The sequence below is a fragment of the Pleurodeles waltl genome, chromosome 10 (genome assembly GCF_031143425.1).
Source record: "Pleurodeles waltl isolate 20211129_DDA chromosome 10, aPleWal1.hap1.20221129, whole genome shotgun sequence".
NCBI lineage: Eukaryota > Metazoa > Chordata > Amphibia > Caudata > Salamandridae > Pleurodeles > Pleurodeles waltl.
In genome coordinates, this window is record NC_090449.1 from 1,077,983,807 (window position 1) to 1,077,996,323 (window position 12,517).

Genomic DNA, 12,517 nt, shown 5'->3' on the forward strand with positions numbered 1-12,517 from the left:
ACATGTATCTGGATCCTTGGTCTTAGGTCCATGCATTTGGGTCTTGGGTGGATGGTTGTGATTGGTCAAGCCTGTGTGGGTGGACATAGATGAACAGTTTCTGATTGTGTTTCAGCAGTTAAGTGCTTCGTATTGAAGGTCTGCGGGGCATTGTTGTTTGGGGTGGGGGTCATTGGTTTTATTGGAGATATGCCCTTGGATCCTTGGACTTAGGTCTTTGGGACTTGAGTGAATAGTTTGTCGTTAACCTGTCCTGTGTGGATGTTCCTAGATGAGCAGTATCAGATTGTGTTTCAGTATTTAAGTTCTTTGCATTAAAGGACTGTGGGGCATTTGTGTTGGAGGTCATTGGTTTTATGGTGATGTGTCTCCGTATCCTTTATCTTAGGTCTTTGGGACTTGGGTGAATAGTTTGTGGTTGGTCATTCCTGTGTGTATGGTCCTAGATGAGCAGTATTAGATTGTGTTTCAGTATTTAAGTTCTTTGCATTTACAAACTGCAGGACATTGGTGTTAGGGGTCATTGGATTTATGGTGATGTGTCTCTGGATCCTTAGTTTTAGGTCTTTGGGTCTTGGGTGAGTAGTTTGTGGTTGTTCAGTTCTGCATGGGTGGTCCTAGATGAGCAGTATCCGATTGTGTTTCAGTATTTAAGTTCTTTGCATTGAAGGACTGCAGGACATTTGTGTTGGGGGTCATTGGTTTTATGGTGATGTGTCTCTGGATCCTTGGTCTTAGGTCTTTGGGTCTTGTGTGAATAGTTTGTGGTTGTTCAGTTCTGCGTGGGTGGTCCTAGATGAGCAATATCAGATTGTGTTTCAGTATTTAAGTTCTTTGCATTGAAGGACTGCAGGACATTGGTGTTAGGGGTCATTGGATGTATGGTGATGTGTCTCTGGATCCTTAGTTTTAGGTCTTTGGGTCTTGGGTGAGTAGTTTGTGGTTGTTCAGTTCTGCGTGGGTGGTCCTAGATGAGCAGTATCAGATTGTGTTTCAGTATTTAAGTTCTTTGCATTGAAGGACTGCGGGACATTTGTGTTGAGGGTCATTGGTTTTATGGTGATGTGTCTCTGGATCCTTGGTCTTAGGTCTTTGGGTCTTGGGTGAACAGTTTGGTTGGTCAGTCCTGTCTGGATGGTCCTAGATGAGCTGTATTAGGTTGTGTTTCAGTATTTAAGTTCTTTGCATTTACAAACTGCAGGACATTGGTTTGGGGGGGTCATTGGTTTTATTGGTGATGTGTCTCTGGATCTTTGGTCTTGGGTCTTTGGATTTGGGTCTTGGGTGGATGTTTTTGGTTGGTCAGTCCTGTGTGGATGGACATAGATTAACAGATTCAGAACGTGTTCCAGCAGTTACGTTCTATGCATTGAAGGTCTGTGGGTCATTGGTGATGGGGTTGTTGCATTATTGGTTTTGAGGTTTTTGGGGCTCTTTCTCTAGGGTTCCTGGTTTCTTCGTTTTGGATCCTGGCCTTGAGTGATCATGCTTGGTCAGTTTTGGGTACATGATCTTGAATGGTCAGTGTTAGATGATGTATTTATAATTAAACTCCTTACACTGAAACCTCTCTTATCTTTCTTTTTTTTAGGCATCTTCAATATCTTTGGGTTTCCAGTAACCCAGTGCCCTCTCGGTTTGGGCAAAGAGGGCCTTCCTGTGGGCATCCAGGTGGTGGCAAACCACTTCAATGACCACCTCACGCTGGCTGTGGCTCGGTACCTGGAAAAGGCGTTTGGTGGCTGGGCAGTCCCTGGCGCGTCATAGACTGATAAATCCTCTTTGTTTATGGAACAGTAGATCATGAGTTTGCTCCTAGAGACTAATACAATGAAGACTCTCAGGGTACTGGGAACCAGTGTGCCTAGAGGCGCGGAGCTGGAGCCGGTGGGCCTTCCGCTGCGCCTCTCACATTGGGGCTGCTCCTTCACATGTACAGGACTGCCTCACGTTGATTGGGATCTGCCTGTGAACGGATCCTGCACTCTTCGAGAAGGATTATGATATTGCCCACAGATGAAGATTGATAAATGTTGTGATAATTAACTGTTGCTTTAAGACATCACCAGGATGCCCAAAGGAAACCTCCATTGCTTCTCGGCTGCCTGACCTCCAAGTCAGTGAAACTGCACTGCTTGCTTTGCCTTATTTGATGCTGCCAGACACCCCAGTATTAGTGCTACAGACTTGCTGGGGAGGGACGGGGTGGTCTGCGAGAGCAGAACAGAAGAGCTTTCACCCTCACACAGGAAGATCCTGCCCATGTAAATCCAAAGATTCCATTAGTTATGTCTGGAGCAGGCGAGCACTGCATACAAGAGCACTGCGTTGCGCATTGCCCACCGGTCGCTAACGCCCTAGTGAACCATAGATTCATGGTGTTTCTGGGAGCACCACTGGTTGATGGTGTGTCACCACTGGTTGATGGTGAGTTTACCACTGGTCACTGGTGGTTGATGGTGAGTTTACTACCGGTCACTAGTGCCCACTGGTTGATGGTGAGTTTAGCACTGGTCACTAGTGCCCACTGGTTGATGGTGTGTCACCACTGGTTGATTATGAGTGCCCAGCGGTTGATGGTGTGTCACCACTGGTTGATGGTGAGTTCACCACTGGTCACTAGTGCCAACTGGTTGATGGTGTGTCACCATTGGTTGATGGTGAGTTTACTACCGGTCACTAGTGCCCACCGGTTGATTGTGTGTCAGCATTGGTTGATGGCGAGTTAACCATTGGTCACTAGTGCCCACTGGTTCATGGTGTGTCACCACTGGTTGATGGTGTTCACCACCGGTCACTAGTGCCCACTAGTTGATGGTGAGTTTGGCACTGGTCACAAGTGCCCACTGGTTGATGGTGAGTTTACCTCTGGTCACTGGTGCACACTGGTTGCAAGTGTGTTCTAGAATATTACTTATTACTCATGCCCTTAGGTGTCACTGGTCACTTGTGAACCGTACTGTGTCACTGGCCTCTATCTCGCCTAGTGTGCTGTAGCATGCTCCTGATGTAACCTAGTGCACCACTGATTGCATAGGCCATTACTGCAGTACTGATCACTGATAAGCACATGTGCACTGCTGGTCACTGAGGTACCATACTCATCCATACGCCACTGAAGTGTAGTAGGTCACCACTGGTAAATGATGTGCAGCACTCATAACTGAACCATCCTGGTGTACCCCATGTGAGCCATGCACCCCGGTACATTACTAAGGACTGATGCACCTTATTAGTCCATTATTCACTGGTATACATTCTTGCAGCACAGGTCACAGTGCACCCTAATGCACCACTGATGTTCACTCTTGCCCTACTGGTCTCTAATGCACGCTCCTTCACTGCTAGTCACACTGATGTGCACTAATGCACTGCTGATCACTGATGCCCCCCTAAGCTCACTGTCACTGATGTGCACTAGCACACACCTGGCCACTGATGTGCACTAGTGCACTGCTGGTCACTGATGCCCCCCTACGCTCACTGTCACTGTTGTGCACTAGCACACACCTGGTCACTGATGTGCACTAATGCACTGCTGGTCACTGATGCCCCCCTAAGCTTACTGTCACTGATGCGCACTAGCACACACCTGGTCACTGATGCGCACTAGTGCACTGCTGGTCACTGATGCCCTCCTACGCTCACTGTCACTGTTGTACACAAGCACACACCTGGTCACTGATGTGCACTAATGCACTGCTGGTCACTGATGCCCCCCTAAGCTTACTGTCACTGATGCGCACTAGCACACACCTGGTCACTGATGCGCACTAGTGCACTGCTGGTCACTGATGCCCCCCTACGCTCACTGTCACTGTTGTACACAAGCACACACCTGGTCACTGATGTGCACTAATGCACTGCTGGTCACTGATGCCCCCCTAAGCTCACTGTCACTGATGTGCACTAGTGCACTGCTGGTCACTGATGCCCCCCTACGCTCACTGTCACTGTTGTGCACTAGCACTCACCTGGTCACTGATGTGCACTAATGCACTGCTGGTCACTGATGCCCCCCTAAGCTTACTGTCACTGATGCGCACTAGCACACACCTGGTCACTGATGCGCACTAGTGCACTACTGGTCACTGATGCCCTCCTACGCTCACTGTCACTGTTGTGCACTAGCACTCACCTGGTCACTGATGTGCACTAATGCACTGCTGGTCACTGATGCCCCCCTAAGCTTACTGTCACTGATGCGCACTAGCACACACCTGGTCACTGATGCGCACTAGTGCACTGCTGGTCACTGATGCCCTCCTACGCTCACTGTCACTGTTGTACACAAGCACACACCTGGTCACTGATGTGCACTAATGCACTGCTGGTCACTGATGCCCCCCTAAGCTTACTGTCACTGATGCGCACTAGCACACACCTGGTCACTGATGCGCACTAGTGCACTGCTGGTCACTGATGCCCCCCTACGCTCACTGTCACTGTTGTACACAAGCACACACCTGGTCACTGATGTGCACTAATGCACTGCTGGTCACTGATGCCCCCCTAAGCTCACTGTCACTGATGTGCACTAGCACACACCTGGTCACTGATGTGCACTAATGCACTGCTGGTCACTGATGCCCCCCTAAGCTCACTGTCACCGTTGTGCACTAGCACACACCTGGTCACTGATGTGCACTAGTGCACTGCTGGTCACTGATACCCCCCTAAGCTCACTATCACTGTTGTGCACTAGCACACACCTGGTCACTGATGTGCACTAGTGCACTGCTGGTCACTGATACCCCCCTAAGCTTACTGTCACTGATGCGCTCTAGCACACACCTGGTCACTGATGCGCCCTATGCTCACATAACGGTCGCCCTACAGACCGGTGTCATCGGTCAGGTGCCTTTCGAGAGTCTCTGTTCAAGATGATTGCTTTTCATGGTGTTTTGGCGCCAAGAGGAGCATTGAAACTCAGCATCCTTCTGTAGACTCCACAGATTTCGGTGTTGCTGATAAGGGGGACTCTACAACCCTAGGTTCTTCTAGACTTCTTCTATGACTGATGTCAGGCCTCCATGAGTTGGCAAAGGAAACTTTCCTCGCTCTGGCCATGCTGAAAGCGGCCACGGCTGTTGAAAAACTTTAAGTCACCAGAGCAGAACCCTGACTTTTTGAGATCCGACCCTAAGGAGGATTCTGTCTTCTCAGCAGTCAGGAGGATTGTTGCTTTCGCTCCATAAATGTAAGCATCTCCTGCAAAGGTGACGAATGTGGCAGGTAGAAAGATGTATCAGGGCACCCACAGCCGCGAAAACAGGTAGTGTGGCTGCTGTACCAGCTCGTTATGACCATGAGATTTGGGGTGACTTGGAATTTCTCAGATGTCCTGCTAAGACATCGCAGATAGGTCTTTGACGAGTTGGTTTGAGAAGGTTTCCTAGTTTTGAACTAAGCTATCAAGTTGTCTCAGCAGAACTGGCAGCTGCAGGTTGCGATGAAGGCATCACCATGCTTCAGTCTACTTGGTTGCAGCTCAGGTCCCTGAAACCAGATTTGCAACTAAACTTTCTCGAGCTTCTTTTTCTGGTTCCTCGGCGTTCGTCGATGCACTGAGCATGAACTGGTGGAATGTAAGACAAGGTTGAGACCTTGAAGGCTGGTGGACTGGAAGACAAGAATACATTTTTCAGGTCTCATTAGAAGTCCATCTGCTGTTATGCATGACAAGGGGTTCAATCCCCTCGCTGGTGCTATCAGCAGTAACAGGACTAGAGACTTTCCTAGCAGCAGAAGGAAGGAACAAGGATAAGTCATCCCAACCTCAGTTGTCCAACGCCGAGGGTGACAGTCCTCCAGTATTCCCCAATGATGACTCCTCTCACCTCAGTTAACACTCTAGTGATGGGAGCTATAATTTGTCATCTGGAAAAAAAGAAAAAAAATCAAAGATGACAGTTGGGTTCTGTCTGTTTTAGCACATGGCTGCTCGCTGTGTTTCAAGGCTGGTCCACTGGCTTTCACCAACGCCAACTTCAAAATTCCATCAAGACGACCGGCACAAGGCGACTTCTAGCTTTTTACAACAACAGGCGAAAGTTCCAGACTCCTTCTCCCGAGAGGGGTAGAGGTATTTATTCAAGATGTTTACTGGTTGAGAAAGAAAGGTTTAAAGAAGGAATTTAGATCAATCCAATATCTGCATGTTGCCAACAAGTGTATGAAAAGAGAGATTTGAATGCTCCCACTGAGCCAAATCTTTTTGCATCACAGACAAGGAGACTGGTTGCGCGCTGTGAATATACAGGCCAAGGAGACTGACTGGGCGCTGTGAATCTACAGACAAGGAGACTGGTTACGTGCTGTGAATCTACAGACAAGGAGACTGGTTGCGCGCTGTGAATCTACACAGTTCCTTGTTCAAGCACAAAGAGACATAGAAAGTTCTTAAACTTTATGATACTTCAGTCACACTTCCAGAACACAGTACTACACTTGGGTCTGAAGTGCACTTCTCGGAGATTCCCCACCTGCATGGGAGTACTGTCACCCCATGTGTGTCCCTGGGGAGTATTTGTTTATCCAGAAGTACTCGATGGGCTGATAAAAGTGCAGGTTTAATAAAAGTGGCATAATGCTGTGAGCGCGGTCTCTGTTATACACATGCCGAGGTTTTTAACCAGATCTGCAGTAATCTGTCCCATCTAGGGCAGCATTCGATGCAGCAAGAGGAACTGTGTTTCCTTGGAGATGAGTGTGTCATCAGTCTGGGAGAAGTGTCTCAACCCTCAGCTCAGATCTCGTCCTGGGCTGTGTTCCATGGCCGCCTGCATGTCCACTGTCCAAAGTGCTGCGCATGAGACCGCTCCAACAGTGTCTCGATGACCGGTTGTCTCAGTGGGAAGCAGCTGATACAGGCCTCAGCTTCGGTTGCAGTCTCTCGCTGAGTGGTGCCTAAGGGGACAATCTGCTGCTGGGGTCACTCTTCCTGTAAGAAGCTCTGGTACAGAGAACAGTCACAGGTGTGCGAGTGGTGGCAGTCATTACCGCAAACGGCATGGCGGTGCAGACCGCCATATGATGAACATAGTAAACTGTCTGCAAAGCAGCCAGTTCACTACTACCCACTGCCAGGTCAGATTCGACCGCCGGGCTGATGGTAGGCACTTTCGACCCGCCGTGGAAGCAAGAACAGCAGTGGGATAATGATCCCATTTCCACCAGGGATTTTCTGGCGTGATACCCGCCAAGTAATCCCTGGCGGAAAGCATATGGGTGACAGAAATTCTCATTCCTGTCACCTGTATGTGACACACCGGCCCCCCCGCCACAAACCTCACCCAAGCCCCTAGAACCGCCCCCACCCCCTGAACCCCGAAAACCAACCCCCATCCCTCCACCCTCCAATCTCCCTGTAGGCCTCCCCAAATCCCCCCTCACCATCCCCCACCTCCATACAAGTCCCCCCCAACCCCCCACATCCACATGCACCCATATTCCTACATGCATACACGCAGGCACACATCCCCCTGCACAAACACACACCCCCATGCAGTCAAAACACACACCCCTTCCCTCTCGGACAGCATTTACCTGTTCCATGGCGCTGCTCCGGGAGGGAATAGGCTCCTTGGATGCTGTTCCACTGGCATCGCCGTGCCTCATACACCGCCACTCCTATGACTGCATCATTATAGGCGTGGCGGTATCTGGACTGCCATGGCGGTGAGGGTGGAGCAGCATCCACCCCCGCCATCGACTGCCAGCATTGCGGGCCTCACCGCCATCAATGGCAGTGAGGCTCCAGGTGTCATTATCTGGCGGGATGGCAGCCGCTGCCACTGGCAGTCATCCGACGACTGTCAGGATGGTCGGCTGTGGGCAATCCCGCCATGTTCATAATGAGGGCCTTCGTTTATCTTGTGAGCAGCATGGTCGCAATCCCATCTGCCAAGAAGAAGCGATTCTTCCTTGTTGCATCTTACTTATGCTAATTTGCGGTTAACGTCTATCTTGCCCCTAAAGCCATTTACAGAAAAGCGCCCAATCAGACATCTTTCTTTAAGGTCCTTGTCAATAAAGACATCCTGAAAAGCTCATAAAGACCATCTCCTCCTATAAAGGCACCTACACCGCCATGGGTACTTAGTCTCTTTGTGCTAAAATGAATAGATCCCCCATTTAAACCTATTCACAGAACTTCATTGCAGCATCTGTGAGTGATCACAGTGTTTTAGTAACTGTTCACTTCAGCTCAGAGGGTCAGTGAGATTCAGACTTTCAGCAGCCGACCCCTACAGTTTCCCATGCTCTGTGGTTATTAAGAGGAGCATTTTTTCTTTTCTTTCGAAGATTGATTTAGATTTTTTTTAAACAATCTTCTCCAGCTTATCCTTTTCACACTTGTTAGAAGTCAGGAGAATTTTACACTTTTATATAGAAAGGACCAAAACCATTCAGAAGCCGAACCAGCGAGTTGCCATGTATGACCTTAAGCTGAGATCTAGGCTCCTGGAAATAAAATATTCCTTTTAGGATTCTGTCTTTTACGTCTTTCTATTATCAACCAATTGGCCAATAAACTGTTAGCAGGAAAACTCGGAGGGAAAGCGAATACTAGGGCCGGGCTAAGAAGCATCCCTCCTTACGATATCCGTAAGGCGGTCACTTGGAGCTCAGTCCTTCCTCCTTAAGCCTCTGTCATTTTGATTCTGATGTGAGGGTGACTCTAGGGTAGGACACTCCGCACTGACAATATTTTCATATAACTCTCAAGAGTATATATTACCCTGAAAGGTGATGTAGATAGTATCTGTTATGATTTAGAGCTTCAGGAGGAACAAGGAATGAACTCGCTACCTTTTGCCAACATCTCTGACCATCCGTGCTCAAGGGGTAACTCGTGGTCCTGCTTCTCTGTTCAAAGCATCTTCATTGAAGTCGTAAACGACCATCCCTCCTCCCTCGCTTTCTTTCTGTCTCAAATGGGATGGAATATAGAAATTATCCAATCTTTAAGTCAACTTATCCTACAAGAGGACTGACTGTGAAGCACCTGCAGGAGCGAGCTATTATGGGAATGAAAACCCTCTGGACTCTTGAAGGGACGTTTTTATTTTTGCCTCACCATGTATTAAAGGCCCGAGGCAGCTCCTTTCCCCATTGGTTAGTTGTGTTAGCTCTTTATAATATTGGTGCTACAATGCAGTTTTGAGAAAGGATGATTTATGTTTTGTCAAAACAGTAGAAAGCTTGGAAAATGTTGCCTTTGATAGTTTTGCTGAGGGTGCTGAATCTGTATTTGGCCATGTCAGATTGTTCATCCTCCCTAAAACATATATTTTAGATGTAAATTCTTCTAGGGTACCCACATGCAGCGGTGAATTACTCTGACATTCATCACTTCAGTGAAGATGCCTACGATGAAATAACCGGACTAAAAGCACATAACTATTCCTTCTACTACATTCGAAAACTTTATTGTGCTTCTGCAAAGCGGCCAACTCCATTCAATCGTTCAAAACCATCCGCGCCCTCAGGGTCCTCCAGGCTCAGAGCACATCACTCCACGCTCCTTCAGTCCAAGCGATGCAATGGCGTGCCCTCAGGGTGGACACTTGGTGCTTCCAGGCTCAGAACACATCACCCCATGCTCCCCCACTCCGTGGGATGCGATGGCGCGCCCTCAGGGTGGACACTCAGTCCTTCCAGGATCAGAACACATCACTCCATGGTGCTCCACTCCACGGGGGGTGCGATGGCACGCCCTCAGGGTGGACACTCAGTGTTTCCAGGCTCAGAACACATCACTCCATGCTCCTCCACTCAGTGGGATGCGATGGCACGCCCTCAGGTGGACACTTAGTCCTTCCAGGCTCAGAACACATCACTCGATGCTCCTCCAGTCCACAGGGAGGGACGCTACAGCGAGCCCCCCCTCCACCCTTGGAGGAGAGCGCGCGAGCCATGGTGCAGGATGAAACGCCTTCAGATTCACATGGTTTGTCACATCTTGTGGTGGGATCCAGAATTGTCTGTAGCCTGACTGCGTGTGATGTCACTGGCACCTGCAGGTATCGTCCTATCAGCGACACATTCAGACTGCCTTGTAGGCCATGTCGGTTCTCCAGAAATTGGAAACTCCAAGGCATGGTTGTGTATCATTCTTTGTTGCGTTTCTTCACAATTTCAAATTTACTGTTAAATTAAGTCACAATGTCAAAGAGCAGAAGCTTGTCAATCTATTTTATTTAATTAAATGTATTTAAAATGTATGTTAATAAACGTGAAGAACATCAGGTATGATGAGAAATCAAAGGCGGCTTAACTATGAAACATCAATGATCCCCTGCAGATATGTGTGATGTTCTCTCACACAGCATTGGTTTCCAAGGAACAGAGGTGAGTCCTTAGTAACCCGGAAGCAAAGGCTGGGGACTGAGGGGGCAGGCAGTAGAGGGCTTGCTGTCCTTGTCCTGCTGTGGCCCTTCAGGTGAGAGTCTGCTTCTGTCAGTAAGTTCAGGTGTTCCTGCGAAGGTGCTGCTGGTTCTACGGCCCCTGGCATGGGGCATCTTCTCCAGGGTGAGACAAGTCACCTCCCGCCAGCTCCACATCTGCTGATGCATTTCAGTTCTGATGTGAAGTATTGTTTCACCCTCGAGGCTCTGCAATCCACTTCTGAGGCTTCATCCCATCTGCCCGAGTTTGTGTCAGAAGAACTCCCTGTCGCTGGTTCCTTCCTTCCTGATTAACACTTTCCAGAGATGTTTTCACCTGTTCACCGCTCTTGAGCGTAACCTTCTGTCCTCCCCTTCACATGCCGGAGCTCGTGCCAGGGTGTGCAGTTTCCCAGATTGGCACAACAGGCTTTCCTGCAGCTAGATAAATGCTGGGTCTAGGCCCAGTTTTCTAGTTTGAGATACAATGTGATGCCACCTTCAGATGTTGTATACAACAGGGGTGGTCCAATTAACTCTTTGAAGTCCAGGGCACATGTACCAAAATCACAAAAAGATACGACTTATGAGGATAGATATTTCGCTTTTTTGTCAACAGTAATACCTCAGTTATTATCAGACTTACATTTCATTCCTTCATCGCATCTTTCATCATATTAATAATTTCAAGCACTCCCGGGAATTAGCTGTAAGTCAGTTATTTTAATCATTATGACCCTCATTACAACCCTAGCGGTCGGTGTTAAAGTGGCGTTAATACCGGCAACAGGCCAGCGGTAAAAAAAAAATGGGAATATGACCTTGGTAGTAAACACCATTGAAGACCGCCACTTTAACACACCGACCGCCAGGGTGGTAACGGCCGCTGGGCTGGAGACTTCGGTCTCCAGCCCGGCGGCCGCTACAATCCCACCCTCTGGATCACGACCCAGCCTACCGCCATGGTTTTCGTGCCAAACTTACCGCCACGAAAACCATGGCGATAGGCACTATCAGTGCCAAGGGATTCCTTCCCTGGCACTGATGGGGATCTCCTCTGCCCCCTCCCCCTCCTGCCCCCCGCACATATACACGCGCACCTATATACACACATGCACACACGCATACCCACCACCACCCACGATGCACACATACATACCCACACACCGCAACACACACCAACATACCTTGCCACACACATGTATTCACAACACTCCCACTCATTCACGCATGCATCTAACGCGACTCATGCACGCATACCAAAACATACATACACACCCCCTACATACACACAACATCCCCCATCTCCCTCTCCAGTTGGAGAGCTCAACTTACCTGCTTGCAGGGGGTCCTCCGGCTGGAGACGGTCCACAGCGCTGCTGTCAGCAGCAGCGTCCGCCAGCAGAACACCGCTAGGCTATATCATTGGTCATGATGCGGTCGGCGGTGTTTTGCTGGCGTGGTGGTGCTGCTGTCAGCACCGCCGCCATCCGCCGCCATGACCATCGGCGGTGTTCCGCCAGCACTCTGGTGGTATACCGTCGGCGGTCATGATACGCGTGTAGACGGCTGGTAGCCACGGCAGCGGTATGGTGATGGCCGTGGCGGTAGGCGGTAGTTAGCACCAATGTTGTAATGAGGGCGGTAGTTACCGCCAACGTTGTAATGAGGGCAGTAGGCGGTAGTTACCGCCAATGTTGTAATGAGGGCAGTAGGCGGTAGTTACCGCCAATGTTGTAATAAGGGCCTATATTCGTTCTTTTGAGTAGATTCCATACTTGGTACAAATTGCATGCAACACACACTATCCTAATGTGTACATTTAACAAGCACAAGCGGCCCAAATTTACACTTTTTTGCATTGGGTCCATCTCAAAATTCAGTGTAACAGTTGCCTAATGACCATATATTCCACAAATAATGTGATTAGGCTGGTGATCCTTGTGGCAATTTTTTGTTTTTCAATTCTGGTGGTCTCCTTTTTAGGATCGAGCCTCCGAGTGCATGCGCTAGTCCATGCATCTCGCTTGCAAGACTGATGTGTTCAGTATAGGCTTGGAGCCCGCCTGTCACTCACCATTTGCTGGTTAGCGTGGCACTCAGCTTTACAGCCTCATAGTTTGTCT

At 49.1% G+C, this 12,517-nt stretch overlaps 1 protein-coding gene across 2 annotated transcripts in view; it reads left to right on the forward strand.

Moving 5' to 3' along the window:
* Window positions 1-10,257, forward strand: part of FAAH2 (fatty acid amide hydrolase 2) — a 134,733-nt gene extending 124,476 nt beyond the window's left edge. For both annotated transcript variants that reach the window (XM_069212158.1, XM_069212159.1), the window contains one exon: window positions 1,592-10,257. In XM_069212158.1, the coding sequence (XP_069068259.1) occupies window positions 1,592-1,767 (176 nt within the window). In that variant the 3' untranslated portion in view covers window positions 1,768-10,257. The remainder of the gene's footprint in view (window positions 1-1,591) is intronic.
* Window positions 10,258-12,517: the final 2,260 nt, after the last annotated feature.